The sequence below is a fragment of the Hirundo rustica genome, chromosome 3, assembly GCF_015227805.2.
Source record: "Hirundo rustica isolate bHirRus1 chromosome 3, bHirRus1.pri.v3, whole genome shotgun sequence".
In the NCBI taxonomy this organism is placed as follows: Eukaryota; Metazoa; Chordata; class Aves; order Passeriformes; family Hirundinidae; genus Hirundo; species Hirundo rustica.
In genome coordinates this window covers 59,608,856-59,625,346 of record NC_053452.1, presented here as the reverse complement: position 1 = coordinate 59,625,346, position 16,491 = coordinate 59,608,856, and the positions used below count along the sequence as shown (strand labels likewise).

Here is a 16,491-nt window from a genome sequence, read left to right as displayed (position 1 = left end):
AAAACAAAATGCCGTAGTAGCGTGAGCTGTGCTAGGAAAACTTGTCTGAGAGTACCCAATTACTGCGTCTCACATCCCTGCCCAGGAAAACCAGGGGTCTTCATATATTCTGTATATTAAAAGTGCTCAGATTATGTTAATGTGTGCTGGAACTATCTTTGGGCTTCTGTGGTAGTTTCCCACCACAGGACATGCCAAAATCTGGGTGTTGGGGTGTCTGGGTGACACTGGTCTCTCCAGCAGCTGGTTAAAATCAGTGGCTGAACTTTCCTGACCTGGGGAGTAAGATCTGAGCCCCAGTGCAGATATGAGAGACAGTGCTATTGGTGGCAACCACAGAACAGCAAGGAAATTGGAAAGGAATGTATAATGTATAAGTTTAAGAGCAAGGAGATAGCAAAAATATGCTCTAAGTGAGTGTGTGCTAAAGGGACATGGAAAAAGAAGCACAGCTAGGGTTTATACTACATAGCTACTAAGCATATACTTATTTTTCTAATTAATTTTAATTATGTTATTGTTTTGTATTTTATAGGTCTAAATACATTATGTTTTCAATAATTTAAAATTATATTTTATATGTGAAATGAAAATATTATTTTTCTGGTCAAATTCTCTGTAACTCAGTCGAGACAAACTGCTTCTGAAATTATACACATCCTGTCAAGGAGAGGCTATTGTAATTTCAGTGTCTTTAAATGATTCTGAATATATTTTTTGAACAGTTCCCTCTGATAGTGACACTCAGGAGATAGTACAGTAATCTAAATAACTATTTCTCATCTTTGTATATAATGTACACTGAAGGTATTTTTCATGGTAGATGGTCATATGCTTATATATCTGAAGTATTTTGTTGTATTTCAGATGTTACACTACTTCAATAACAATGTGGTTAACCTCAAACTACAGCAATGATGTTTGCATCTGAATGTTTATGAAATAGTGCGTGTCAGGTTTGGGTTTCTGTGATCCCTGACTGTGTCTCATGCCCTATGAGTGTCTCATCTTGATGAGCGACATGGCATGGCATTCAGCTAAGGGATTTTATATATATATATATATAATATTTAGCATTAGTCTAAACCTTTTTTCTGTTTGGTGAATGTTTTGTCATTTGTCAATAACTTCAGTAGAAGTGTGTCAAAGTCACTTTTTTTTTTTTCCTTTGAAATACTTTTTAAAAAGTATACTTTAAAAAAAGTATAGAAGAGTTTCTTGATGAAAGCTACCCTGAAACTTGTCATTGAACTTGCTGGTTGTAAAGGGAATGTTTTTTTAATTCTGTATCTCACACCAAGTGAGTCTCAGTGAGTGGTATTTCTAGGTGGCTTTAAAACTGGAACTTTGAAACCTCTCACAGAGCCCTGGATCTTCCATTAGCAAGCTAGTGAGAAAAAGATTTTTTCCTTTGCTGAAAATGCAAATAATTTAGATTACCAGAAGGTACAATTAAATTTTTGCTGGAAATCATGAAGATCCCAAGGAGATACCTAGACTGCAAGAGAAGAGTTTCCTTTTTTTTTGGTTTTTTGGGGGTTTTTTGTTTGTTTGTTTGGTTGGTTTTTTTGGTTTTTTTTTGACAGTGATGGTTTCAGCCTACAGTACTGTAATGTGGAGATCAAACTGAAAGCTAAATTTCCTTTTATGTACTTACATATTGCAAATATGAGTGAAAATGGTGCATGTGTTCATTGATGCAATAGGAAAATATAGTTAACATACAGTTAGCAGATTCACAAAATTAAAAATACCGCATGAATTATTTAACTAATGGTGCTCTTTGCCCCAGAACCTGGTGTTTATTATTTTGAGTTTTAGCAGGAAACAGAAGTAGTATCAATTGGGGAAACATTTCTTGGCCAAGCTGAGAACAGTACGGCTTTCTCATTTCAAAGTGAGGAACCTGGTTCTTTGGTTTCTTTGTTCCTAGTTAAGACTACTCCCCAAGCTATTTTAGCTGGACATTTTACCTACTAATGGAGCCTGGGGAAGTGCAGTTGGCAGCTGTTCATGGGATAATAATGAAACACACTGTTTAGTACTGCAAACTGCTGCTGTAAAGTGCGGGAAATATTTTATAGAGACCACGGTGAGCAGAGCAGGATCCGCTTTAAGTTCTGCTGTAAGTGCGTGAATGGGGAGCAACAGGAAGTTGTGCTTCAAGTGAGATTAACCAGCACTGCTTTGCTTTTACAGGTAAAGAAGCCGTGTCCAGAGTCCGATGGTTCAGAGCCGCAGAATCCCAGGTATGGTGCTGGAGGGCCAACGCCGACTGACTGTGGCGCGGTGGCGGAGGGCGAGGTCGAGCTGTGCTGCAGATTTGTAGCATCAGAGTCACAGAGTCACATTTTGCATTGAATGAGGGGTTAGATTAGTTGTAATGGTTTTCACTGTGGAAAAGGGTTTTTTCTCTTTTCCCAGTCAAAGATGCAGCCTAGAGTCTGGGTTGTTGAGTTTAGATGATGTCATAACACTGAATGGTGACATTCAATTAAAAAAGCATCCCAACTATTAAATAGTATAATTAAATCTGTGTGATCAGATCTCACTTTCTTCAGTTATCCCTTTTCTGCATACCTGAGCCTTGAAGTTTATTGAAGATATAGTTTATTTACAGTGTGGAAAACTAATTATTTATTTGGGAAAATTTGCCCTTACCAAAACTTCATTTTGTTTTCACATGTGAAAAACATGCTGTGTTCATAAGCTGGAAAGAAGCCATATTCCTTTCCAGCACAGTTGTTTCTAATTTCATGTAAATGGGAAAAAGAAATGGATTAACTTCCATGTTTCACACACATATGTATCTGTATGGATAATTTTGAGCAAGTGAACCAGTAGCTGTTTTAGATGCACCTCTTCCTGGGGGTTAATAAGCTGGTGGATAGTTTTCTTCAATTTTTAGTGACTGCTTTTTGTCTTTGTTTTGCTTCTGTGTAGAAGACTATTTCAGGGTCATAAAAACTCAGAAGCTTTCATTGTGAGTGGAGAGCCACAAAATAAACCTGATGTTTCACTGACACAGTCACTAAAAATTCAGTTTTCCTATATCTTAACTATGTTCCTTAATTATTGCAGCAAGATCCTCTCAGAGTCACCTGGAATATCCAAGGCCATTATAGTATCTGTGCCTTGAGCTGCACTGTGCACCATCTGAATTTCTTTGATTAACTCATGTCTATTATTATAATGTCTTTTCATTTAGTTTGGTAAGAAGGAAAAGGGAAGAGATAGTTCAATGTCCAAGTATGCTTTCAGTGTAGTCAGTAGCAGTTTTGACCTGGACTTCAGTGGAAACCTGCTTTGCCCTTCAGTAACTTCTAAAGGAAAAACTTACCTGCTGGGCTGCTGCTTTGAATTAAAATTTATTATAAAGGTCAAGTTCCTTCTGAGTATTTTGAGACCATGGAGAATCCCAACTTAGCATAACACTCACATATGTAGTTTTAAGTGTTGTGATTGCCCAAATGAGACTATTTATTTCATCTCAAGCCTTTAAAAACTATAAATTCCAGTCTGATGTAATTTCATCAAAGTGTGATGAAAACAAACCTGAGGACCCAGAATGCGATGTCCTGTTACTACCTCTGCATATCAGGAAATTTCTTACAAACTGTAGTTAAATTCTTCATGCCAAGTCTGAGGAATAAGGTAATTTTTTTTTTTTTTTCTCCTGAACATGCAATAGAGCCCATGTAACAAATAGTCAATCAGGTAGTTATAGTTTTTGAAGTGCGTTTTCAAACAGAAACACTTTTCATTTAGAGCTCTTCAGCCTCAGTTGGAGGATATATCAGATAGAGTTGAAATTAGTGTTCCTAGCCTGACCTGAAGTGGGATTTTTTGGTGATGATGTGACTTTTGGTCTTGGAGGGGAATCTCTGACAGACCTTGGGCTGGAGTGGCACTAGAGGGCTCTGTGTGGCACATCACACTTCAGAGCCTGGAGCAAGGTAATTCTTCTCTAAACAAGGCTTAAGTGAAAACACTGCACATAAAATGAAACATCAGCATAAAAATGAATGCTGGAGACACATAGCCTTACAGAATAGCTCCTGGCTTGGGACCTAAGGCCAATATCATTCATTTATTTAGCTAGCTTTATAGTCTGTTAGTTTTGGATTTGAAACTATTACAATAAATGCAGATGGAAAGTGTTTTTACAGTAGGGAAGTAATTAAATTGGGTGTGGGAACTTTGTCAGGAGAATTCTTGGAGTGACATGTGTGTATCAGCAGATTCTTTGTCTTGCTTGGCCTGGGTTTGTCTGTTAGAAAGAAACATTCAAACTGCAGATGTGACTACTAAATTTTTTTAAGGGATATACTAACCTATGCAGCATATCAAAAAATGTTTTTCATAAGTGACAATGTATACATGCAGTAAAAATCAACCTTGCCAGTATTTATTTAGAGAAAATGGTTTTTGTCTTAACAGACAGATAAATTGCACAAATTAATTGTAATTAAGAATTGAAGTTATGGTGAATAGGTGAGTTGTAAACACAAAAGGAAACATGACTCTTCAGTGTTGCTGACAGACATTCTGATTCACAAACAACTCTGTCTTACAAATTCTGTCAGAGTTTCTTGGGAGTTGTTTTCAATCAAACCCCTATGAAGGGGTTGTGAATACTTCCTTTTATACCTTGGTGGTGGCATTATACCTTACAGTGTATGTATTGTGTATTTATGTATACAGTGTATATACTGTGGCTGTATCAATATTATGTAATTCTTTCTCCCTAATTCTGTAGTAGAAATCAAATTCACCTTTCAAGCCAGGGTAGTTGTCCAGTCATGCAAAATGCTTTCTGGGGATGTTGGTATGTGACACAGAGGCAGTGAATACTTGGGATTTACCAACTGTTCCACTGCAAGGCTGGAGCAGGCAGGAGTAGCATGGTGGACAATCCTGATGTGTTGGTCCTGTATCAAATTCACTAGCAAGGTTAGGGAGAGAAGTTCCTGTATTCAGAGCCTACAAACATACATTGTTCTTAATTTTCTTATATGACAGGTAACTTTATGATGGTATCAATCCCAAGTGTGCTGAACAGCTCTTAAGTAAAATTTAATGTCATACAAGAATTGCTGAAGTCTAGTGCAGTGCTTGAAAGTTAACTTGAGTTATCAATGACCTTCCTTTTTACTTAAATAATAGAAAAGCCATTTTAATTCTAGTGAGGAAGAATTTTGTTGCCCTAAAACCTGTAAGCTACACTTAAAACCTCATACCATGTGACCTGTGAAAATGTAGAATATGTGTGATTCTGAAGTCTGGCAAAATGATAAATATGAAGTCTGAGATTCTTGCTCACACTCAGCAAGAGCATGACTATTTGGCCACATATGCCAGGGCAGCATCTTTCTTTGAGATAGCATTCTGCTTGATGAATGCATCTCTCCTACCCCCAAATCCTCCTTCTCATACCACCAGGTCTGCCAGAGATCCCACTGTAAGACCAAAGTCGCATCAGGAATTGAGATAGGAGAGCAAGTATTGTTTTTTTTCTGGGCTATAAAATGAAATAGGGAGGAGAGAAATTAAATGAGGGAGAGGAAGTTACTGCAAATGGAAATTCAGTAAGGGTCTTCTACTGCTTGCTCAAAGTTTGCTGATCATAGGAAAAAAATCATGTTTTCCTTACCATCTGGAGAGGATGGAAGACTGCAGCAGAATGCAGAGATTTTCTGACAGTTTAAACAGAGTTTCTCTTTTTCCTGGAAGGGTAAAGGAAAATGGCTGAATAGTTCACATATTTTCCCTCTTTATGATATTTATGTTGTCTAAAAGCTATCTGTAGAAAGAAAGGGAAAACTTGAAGGTTTTAATGAGTAGTTCTGTAAGTTATGGATAAAAGCTGGCAAATCAATTTAGGAATACTTAGGATACATAGTGTCAAAAATACATTACTTGTATATTTGCAGAAGGGCAATAGGTCTTTGTATTAGTAAGTTAAAATAAAGCCCTGTAGAGCAAGAAGGCCTCCATTTTATTGCATGAATTTTACTAAGTAATCCATTGGTGGATCCAATATTTCCAGTAATATCCATTCTTCCTGACTTTACATACTTTAAAAAAAAAAAAAAAAAAAAAAAAAAAGGAAAAGGAAATGAAGTGAGTCTTAAGTAAATCCTCCCATTTAAAACTTTATCAGATGCTGTAAGAAGATTGTAAATCCAGGGCGCTACAATTACTACATTGACACCAGTTAGATGGGGTTCATCCCTCTGTGTTACCAAGCTACAAATTCTCCAGTGATGATCACTGGTAAATATTGAATCATATGCACAGATCAAGTTGCCAGATAAAGCAGTTATGTAAAAAAGTGCACAGGGATTCTTTATGTGTTTAAAAAGACCTCCAATATTTCAATGTAATATGGGTTTCAGTGAGGTTCTTAGCATAGATTGCAGCTGTTCATCAGATGATTGCTGTTCTGTTCTTCAACACCCACTCTTTTATGTGCACAAAGATTTAAAAGATAGGAATTCCTGTTTCTGTTTCATCGTAAAAGTCTCTCTTAAAACTTTTGAATGAGAAGTAGGCTTTCATATTTGCTTACTGGTCTGATTTTGATACCTGCTCATGGTTTTTCATTGGGCAGGATGCAGAGTGCACATACACATCCAGAGACAATTGTTATCATTAATGTATTCACAAGTAAAAAGATGAATTTGAATGTCAGTGAGAGCTAGCACAGTTTTCTCATTAACTTCACTTGACTACAGTTTGTTTCCTCTGCAGTTTGGGCGCACTGTTGTGGATGTGATGTTCACTTTATCTGAGCTGTGCTAATGGTGCATGTATGCATTACTGAACAGTGTTTCCAGGACCATTCATACACTTAAAAAAAAATAAAAATAAAAGTAATATGTATCTTCTGCATCTTATTCCAGACAACCAGATCATCGTGTTTCACTTTCATCAGTTTTAACTAAAATACATCTGAGATTTCTTCCACCAAGTATTTCCCTCAACAAGACCTTAACAGTCTTATCTAAGATTGATCACAGGGATGGTTCATTCTTTCAGTCAGGCATTGGCTGGCCCATATTTACCTGATCTGTAACTCCTAAGTCCAAATCCAGGCTTTACAGCCGTCTGACAGATTCTGTAATGAAGCTTTCATGCCTTTTCCATGACTTTGAAAGCAGTTGACCGTCTGCATACTGGTTCCTAGTACTGGGATCAGCAGTGCCTTCCCATTCATTTGCAGTTCAAGAGATGCATAGTATTATTTTTGCATAGTAAAGAGGAGCTTACAATTGAGCTGCTAAATAAGAAAAGCCAGCAATAGCTATGGAAATTGTAATTAAAGTTTCAGCAATTATAATAGAAAAAATAAGTAGTATTGGTTGTACAGTAAAAATGACCATACCAGTCTATCTGGCTTTCCTATATGTTGTTTAAACACATTAGGCTCCTTAATTTTCTTCTCATCCATGTCTTAGGAGCTTTTGAGAAGGTAAGGGTTTGTTGTCTTGTGAACCACATGTGGCTTATCTTGACCAGAGGATAATGCTGTTCTGAGTCAGAAGTGTAATTCCACTGTATCCAATACTGAATAATCTGTAGATCATAATGACGTGATTAATGGGCTTCATTTGAGGAAATGAGTAATTAAGAAGACCCTGATTTAGACTTTGAAGGTGAGATTCCTCTCATCCTGAAGTAAGGTTTCAAAAGACATGTAAGGTTTCAAAAGGCACTTTTGAAATGCTGTTTATTTGAACTTCTTTCTATTGACATCTTACTGTATCCCTCTTCTCCTGGGAAACCATGCAGAGTCCACCAGCAATCACCTGTTGCTCTGCCGATTTATTGTAAGACCAGCTAGACACACAATATGACCAAAGGAAATGAAAGCATTTCTTTCAATTTTACAGATTCAGCATTTCTGCAAAACTGGTCAAATCCAGAAGGGAATACCTGCAAAAATAAGATTAATCTTTAGCCAGGAAAAAAGAATTTTTGACTGGTTTCTGGTATTTCTTGGGCTTGGGGCACACTATAAGGAGCAACAGACACAGTAAAACAATTTTTATATGAAAAGACAGAATAATTAAATTGAAAGATTGTCAGAAATAATTTTGGGGACTGGAAGAAAAACTAGTCAACAAGAGGGATGGTATATGCCAGAGTATAGCATTCATGTCAATGAGGCCACTACAGTTACAAGCACATCGCATAAAAGAAATGTTTGGCAGGATCAAGCCCAAACTATTCAGTCAAGACAGTGACTGGCAAAAAACATGCAACAATTTTCCAATTTTAAAATAACTACATTGTGGAATAAGATTTCTCATAAAGACTGCATTCTGGGACACCGAGACATAGCTTGCAGAGAATGTTTTATACAAATCTGGTACTTATTAATGTTTCAGTGCACTCATTTAGTCTGCATGCCACTTAGGCAGTTGGAATCAATCAAAGTAACGTGGTTAGGAGATGATTCTTCTCATACGTGCAACTGAGCAACACACAGCAACCATGACAATTGCGCTACAGCTCCTACAAGGAGTAGTGCCTTGCTGTGTGAATTTTATTTTCAGGCGTGTAGTTTTCAGGCAATGTGAGTCTCCTTTTTTTCAGAGAAGTCTGTGTGGTGTCTGTCTGCCTCCTGAGCACTGATGTTCTCATTCTTTACTTCAGAAATTCAGTCTTCTCATTACCCAAGGCCTATTAAAGATGGTCACTGTCTGCCCATCAGTTTTTGTTGGCTCTGGATCAAGCCCCCAACAAGTTCTAAAAATATATATGATATGTTTACAGAAATTACAGTAATCTATTTAGAGTGCAAATACGTGGTAACTGATGACATCACAGGGAAGTATTTCAATCATTCATATTAACAGAACCCTGTGGCTTATAACAATAAAAGTAATTTATTTTTTTATATTTCATGTCTGTTCAAAATTCCTGGGTTTTTTTGTTAATATTGGGCATAACATACTTTCTGTGATATTAATAATAATTTATCCCTGTGATCCTAAGCCAGATCATGTCGCTTTTAAGACTTCCATTAACCTGAGTCAATGATGGGTCAGACTTTGGAATGAATGAAAGCAATAAAACCTAAGTTTTGAATTTTTTTTTTTTTTTTTTTAATCACCACATTGGAAATAAATGGATAGACAAGACGTGTTGCTTGAAGTGTTGGTGGAAGTGATCTGAAGATTTTGGAGATCAAAGTGCCTTGTGGTTTTTGAGTTTGCTAAAGAGAGCAGAATTTCTGCATTAATTAATGAATTAATCAAATTTTATAATTGTTGAATCTGCAGGAATATCTTAGGGGAAATATTGGTTTTGAAAGAAGTTAACCTAGGATTACACCTATAAATGTTTTTGTTTAATCCAGTAGTCTCTTTGAGTCTTATCCTAAAATTTTAACTGGATTTTGAGCCATAAAATAACAGTGTTTGTTCTTAGGTGCGCAGCACATGTAATCGCAATAAGAAGGAGCTCTGTTTCTTTCTCCTGTGGTCTGTTTTTTGCTCCATCATATCATATTGCAGCAGTACACAGAAGAACTAATTCAGACTCCGTTCCAGCTTCTTTGACCTCTTGTATGCTCCAAATATTTTTACCATTGGTGAGCCTGAATAGTAAAAGTATTTGATTCCACCTACTTTGCACTTCAAATATAGCTGAAAAAATTCCAAGAAGAATGTAGACAATAAAAAGAAAATGGCGATTGAGATCAAGATCACGTGTTCTGAGATTGGTTTGCTTTTTACATGAATCACATTTTTCCTCAAATATTTTTAAGTGTAATTTCTTGGCTAGATGTTTCACATTTTGAATGTCATCAGTCAGTCCTAAGTACTCAGTAAGCATTTAACTAATACCATGCAGTTATACTGTGCTCATATTTAACATACCAGAATTCACCTGTTTACCATCCTACTAGGCCCTGATCAATCATTAGAGAAAAAATAAGTAGGAAATAAAAATAAAATTGTCATGGTTTATGCCCAGCTAGCAACCAAGCACCACGCACCATCACCCTCCACGCACCCACCCCAGTGGAATGGGGAAAAGAATCAAAAGTAAAGCGTGTAGCTTGAGATAAAACTGTGTAATAACTGAAACAAAGTAAAATATCTAATCATAGTAAATAATAATAATAATGATAATGATAATGATAACGATAATAAAAAGAAGAAAAAAAATGAAAGTACAACAAGTGACACACAATAGAGTTCCTCACTGTTTGCTGAGTAATACCAGACCCCGTCCCAGAACCCAGATAATCCCCACTTTTGCGTAACTTCATAAAATGGGCATGATATTCCATGGTGTGTAATATCCCTTTGGCCCATTCAGGTCACCTGTCCCAGCTATGCTCCCTCCCAGCCTTTTTTGCATACCTCCACACTGGCAGAGCATGAGACCTAAAAGAAAAAGTCCCTGACTTAGGATAAACACGACTTGCCAAAACCAAAACATTCTCATGCTGAATCCAAAACAGTGCTGTGACAGCTACTGAGAAGAAATTAACTCTATCACAGCTAAGGACAAGAATGAACAACAACAACAAAAAATCAGATAAAAAGAGACCCCATGCAAATAAGGTGATAGGGACCACATGTAAAGAAGGTAATTGCAAGTTTGCTTTTTTTTCCTACCATCTGCATCTTCGACACATTACACAAATGCATGTTAAACCTGCTGTAATATTTTAGGATTTGCCTCCCCTCCTTATGTTAAGACAGTCTTATCAGAGAGCGATTCTGTACCTCAGCTCCCTCCACACACAGCTTAGTCCAAGCACCAGTCAGTGTTGTTCTTCTCCGGGAACAGAAGTCCAAGGATCCAGATGACAAGGAGGGAAAGAGGCTCCTCCAAAAGCAGCATCTGGCTCTTTGGCAGATTTGTCAAGCACTTCTGCTAATGGGTTTGGATTTGCCCAGGGGTCTTTTATGTGGTTACATTGCAGATGGTCTGTCTGTTCTATCTTCTCCTTTTGAGCCCTTTTATTAAAAAAAAAAAAACCCAAACTGATAAAGGTTCTTTATGGGTCTCACAAGATGCCTGTGCACGCTCCTTTCTTTTAGTCTTCACAAAGCTTTCCATATATCCAAATGTGTGTCTTGAGTTTTGTTGGCAATTTTGGACTTAGTTCTCCAATTTAGCTGCCAAGTGATATAATTTACTGTGATCTGAGTTTGTATTATTGTCAAATTTCTTTGGGAATTTCTTCATGTCATTTGTAGAGCAGAAGTAACTTTACCTCCCCTTGAAGCATGAAATATACTTGCCTTCCATTAGACATACACCTTTGAAAACACAAGTTTAAATCTGGTTTTGGTTAAATGAGAAAATTAGCGTGATGGTCTCAATCTAATTCATAGGGGATTTGTGTCTGCCATTTAAGAGAGGCCGAGGACTGAAGCAGCAAGTCTGTGGGAAGGTATGTTTGGCAGAGCTATGGAGAAAGGCGTATGCAGTGCCCAAATAAATAAAGCAATTCCACGGATCAACTTTTTAACAGAATTATTTATTGTGTGGCGTGAGTGCAGAAGAGGGCAGAGAGGGAGAACATCCTGTTTGGTGAATTCTGTTTAAGTTCTGTTTCAATTTACAACTAAATCTCTGTCACTTTAATTTTTAAGGGTTCGGGGATTTTATTTGCTTTTCAGTGTAGAAGTAATTGGCAGGTGACTAGACATAAGATCATGTTTTATTCCTATGTTATTTCAGGCTTATGTCTTATTTTCCTTCTAATTATGTAGATTAAATTAAATAGAAAATAAACCCCTGTGCTCTCAAAGATGTAGTGCTTTTCATGACTTTCTCAAAATAGTACCAGAGAATCACATTCATCCCTCTTAGCATTTCATTATTATGCCATGTTTCCCAACAGCAATATTTTAACATTTGCTGAGAGATGACAATAAATGTATAACAAAAAGCAATCATTTCATTATGAACATCTTGCACCCTGCCCTGTTTCACAAACCAGGTTCTTGGGGAACCAGTGGGGAACCTGTGCTAAATGCAGTAAAGTTGCAATATTGCATCTACAATATGGACGTGGGTGGACATAAAAACCAACAGCACTGTAGGGTTTGTTTCCTGCTACCTTGTTTTTCCCTCAGTACTTGGACAGAAGTGGCTATTTAATGATTTTGAAAGGCTAAGCGTTATGTCAGAAGTCTTGGCGCGATCCAACCATTTAGCATAAGCCGTGTTTTGAACAGGGGGAGCTATAAAGGAGGGCAACCAGCAGAGAGGCAGGTTCCCAGGGCTGCTCTGTGTGTGTGCAGGGGCAGCGAGGGCTGCAGTGGTGGCTCTGCCCACACCTCGCTCCTGTGGCTCTGGCCAGGCAGGCAGGTGTGCCCTGGCCTGGGAGCTGGGTTATCAGCCTGCCGGCTGAGCTGGAAATGGAGGTATTACAGATTTGCAGCTGCTACCTGCCCCTTCTTGTGGCCCAAGAGGATAATTCAGGGGAGGGGAACTGTGCCCCAGAGTTCTCAGTGACACGTATTTATTAACTCTTAGAAAAATCACCTACTTCACCCCAAATGAAAAAGGTGTGTATGCTTTAAGTTTCAAATTATAAAATAACTTGGGGAAATCAAACAGCAGAGCAAAATGAGGTGTAGTCATTTTATATCAGTTGTAAAGAACAGCCACATTGGTGCATTTATCAGAGCATCATTCTCTCTCTTGCTCAGAATAATGACATTTGCTTTGAGTGTAATTAGTTATGCAAAGTTCTTTTAGATTCTTCCAGGCACTAAGGTCATCCTCAGCAAAATGACAAGGGGTGTGTGCAGCTCACTTAGTGTACCTTTCCATCCAGAATGGCTGTGCCCAGCTACACCTTACAGTGCTCAGATGCTGAAGCAGTTCAGGCATCAGGCAGTCAACAAGTTGCATATATTTGCTTTATGTCCTAAACCAAACTTATTGTTGGGACTGCGATTAGAGAACAGAAATAATTGCTTTTGACACAAACTGTTTTGGAGCCAAACATAATGTGCTGCACTGAGGTAAACTGCAGAATATTTGTCTTGGGAGCCAAGATTCAGATCAGGTTTAACTTACAAGGGGAACTTCACTGTTAAAAGTGAGATGTGTTAATGTTTCCCACGTTAAGACTGCTTGCCAGTAACTCCCTGTATATTGTATTTACCAAGAGACGTTTCAGAATATTTGCATTAAAATATGAATAGAGCATGAAAACGACAAGTTTTTGGCAACTCCTGTACTCTGCCTAGTCTATCATCGTAACTCATCCTTTCTGGAAGCTGATGAAGCTCTTGCAAGGCCCCTGCCCCTGTACTTGTGGCTAAAGAAATCACATTGAAACGAGGTATGGTCTCTCTTAGTACAGCAGACCTGAAAGAGCTTCTTTTGCTTTGGACATTCCCTGGTGAAGAAGAAATATTTTACAATAAATAGTTTGAAATATAACAGACTTCTCAGTTTTGGGTGAGTCAGACACACCCCCAGTTGCTCTTTTTTTTATGAAAATATGAGTTCACACTTACATCATGCCGTCCAGGCTCCACTGAAGCCAACAGCAAAATTCCCAGCCCTTCATCCCTGATTATCCAAATTTATATTTGCTTAAATATTGTCTGACATGAATACAGTTGACATTATTATATTTAAATTCATAATACTAGCACTGCAGTAAGCAGTGTCATTTTGAAGGCTGTGTTTTACAAAAGACAGATTAGCAAGAAGCTAGTAATTGGCAGAGCTGATCATCTCCACATTCCTCTGTATATATAAGAAACAGCCTTTGTTGTTCAAATCAGACTCAAAACACCAAAGAAAGACTTTGTGAGATCCTTGAAGCCTTCACTGGGTTTGTTGCCTGCTCCTTATGTCCAACCAGATCACCTGTCAGAGATATAGAAGGGACTCTGAAATTTCCAGTAGATTTTTCAGATGTAACTCTGAGCAGTTGTTCTGCAGAAGTGGTGGCATAGAGGGGAAGGCCACAGGCTTGCTGTTTGCATTCCAGCCATCTCCACAGAAGTGTTTGTTATTTGTTTGTGACACAGCACATCATGTTGTCAGAACCACAGCATTTGCAAGTGCCCGTCACATCTGGAAGTGATCAGAAGCTGTTGGGTGAACTGCTCTTTGAAAATGTGGCCCTGTGATCCAAAGACTTGCATTTAGATCTTATGCATCTGTAAACTGGTAGTTTATATTTCATGTAAGTTGGATACTTGACAGCTCCCCATGGAACTGTGGTGTCATAATCACTTCTTATTTACTTAAATACTCACTTAAGGACTTCACAACCTACTTTAGTATTTTGTTTTGCTTGTTTGAGGTTTTGGGGGGGGGGGGGGTGTTTGGGTTTTTGTGGGGATTTTTGTTTGGTTGGTTTTTGTTTTGTTTTGTTTTTTGTTAAGTAGCAGGTACCTGTGTACCTTTATGTGTTTTCTGTTCACATGCCCAGGCTTGGGATGGGCTGCTCTCTACATGGAGTAAAAGAATTGAGCGCCCAGGCCCTTTTTCTGATATTCCTTCAGTCCCTGGTCCTTGACACTTAGTAGTTTAGATGTTCTCTATCTGGCTCCTGGAGTGGTTTTCTTCAACCAGCTGCCTTTTTCCTTGAGAAAAAGGGAATTACGTATTCAGACACCACATTACCTCTTTCCAGATACTTACTCCAGTGACGGGAGTGTAAAGCCTGAGCTAAAATTGCATCCCATCAAAAGTGTTGCTGTCACATTAGCATAGCTCAGAAAAGAGATCTCAAAGGCTGGGCTCCAGCTGGTGAGAAGGTATTGCTCTGCAGAGCTTTGTCTTTTGTGTGTGCATCAGTCTATTATATCAGAATGGAACAGTTTCCCATATAAAACAATCATTTGCTTTCATCAACTCAAACCGATTTTAGACTTCAGAGTGGAGAGATGATGTGGAAGGGGAGCATATGGAAAAAGAACGCCTCCCATTATTAATCTTTTCAGTGTCAACCTGCCTATTTCCCTACTCTGAATCTGTCTTTTGTAATTTTGTAATTGTCTTTTGTAATCTCCTGAGCAGAGAGCAGGTGAGCTGGCAGTTTATGCTGAGGTAAATAACTTAGTATGTTCCACTCCCCTGATTTGTCTTGATTTTTATTTATTTATTTTAATCCTTGTTGGCTTTGGACAAGTCCAAAGACAAGACAAGACATATCCAACAGGAGAATACAGAAATGACTACTAGGTACTCTGTGTTTTATCCAAAAGTGCGAAAATCCAAAATAAGTTTACATTGTCTTTTAATTGTGACAGGAAAATGACATTCATTTCCAATAAAAGTTAGAAAGCAGTAAAAAATTATTATAATGTGGATTTGTGGCTGACTGAACTGCACTAGAACAGACACTTTTCTGTGGTTTTCTGGAAACCACATTAAGTGACATTAAACTGAAATAAAATGTTTCAGTCAATCAGAAACAAGGGAAACCATGCAGTTACTGACATCTAAGCAAATAATAGTTTTTAGCAATTATATAGCACAACAATCCAAGCCATCTAAATTCATTGGTGTGTTTAATCATCATAAGAGCACAACTAAACTTCTCACTTTCAGGCACAATAAGAACATACCAGTTTTTCTTTTCTGACAGAAATAAACTTATTTTTTTAAGCAATTATCTTTCACAGTACTTAGTCATATCTTCTCACTAGAGTCACAAAGAACAAATACATATATCTTTTTCAGTAAAAAAAATTAGTATCAGCTTATTACTAAAGCAATGGCTGTATACTAGATAAACAAAAGCTTCAGCCTTTGTCAGTTGTTCCTGCAGTGAGACAAGAAGGAAGCGTAGGTTTAATAAAGACAAAAAAATATCTGACACCTAATTGTTAAGAAGCACAGAGAAGCTCAAGGTGGCACTGGGTCAAAAAAGGGAGGGTGATAGCAGAAGCTTAACTGGGGAAATGGGAATAGGGAGTGGGGAAGAGGCTGCAGTGCTGTTAGAAAAAATGTCTTTTTCTCTAGCTGTGAATGGTGTAAGGGGGCAAGCTACAATGCCGGCCTTTGTCACCAAACCTGCTCGTCCACATTCTCAGCTGAGCCCTCTGCACCAAGTGCATCCCAGGCACTGACACTGTCTGCCTGTCAGACAGCTCCTGTAAAGAAATACTGTCTGCATGAGGGTTTTTTTCTCCTGGTATTAGGTTTGAATAGCCAAGTGAAGAACAATGGGCAGGAAAGCAAAACTGAGATACCATCTCGACTTGTGCTCCTTTATGCCCCAGAAGAATTACCTAAGGAGCCTCATCCTCTGTCAGACAAGCAGTTTATTTGAGGTTGAAAAAGTTATTAAACAAATTCTGGCACTTTTGAATTTTCCTCAAATTATTGTTCCTTTGTACTATAAGGAGCCTCTCCACAATGCAGTTACTGCAATATCTGAGTATGGGTTCTTTTCCTGTGAGCTTGGACTCATGTGCTGGGAAGCTGCATGGTGATGCTCAAGCTTGTAATGAATAGTCCATAGGGAGTATAGTACAG

The 16,491-nt window shown here is 38.0% G+C and overlaps 1 protein-coding gene across 9 annotated transcripts in view; it reads left to right on the top strand.

Moving 5' to 3' along the window:
- EYA4 (EYA transcriptional coactivator and phosphatase 4) overlaps nt 1-16,491 on the top strand; it is a 142,169-nt gene that overhangs the window by 73,431 nt on the left and 52,247 nt on the right. For all 9 annotated transcript variants that reach the window (XM_040060085.2, XM_040060083.2, XM_058419715.1 and 6 more), the window contains one exon: nt 2,200-2,249. In XM_040060085.2, the coding sequence (XP_039916019.1) occupies nt 2,200-2,249 (50 nt within the window). The remainder of the gene's footprint in view (nt 1-2,199; nt 2,250-16,491) is intronic.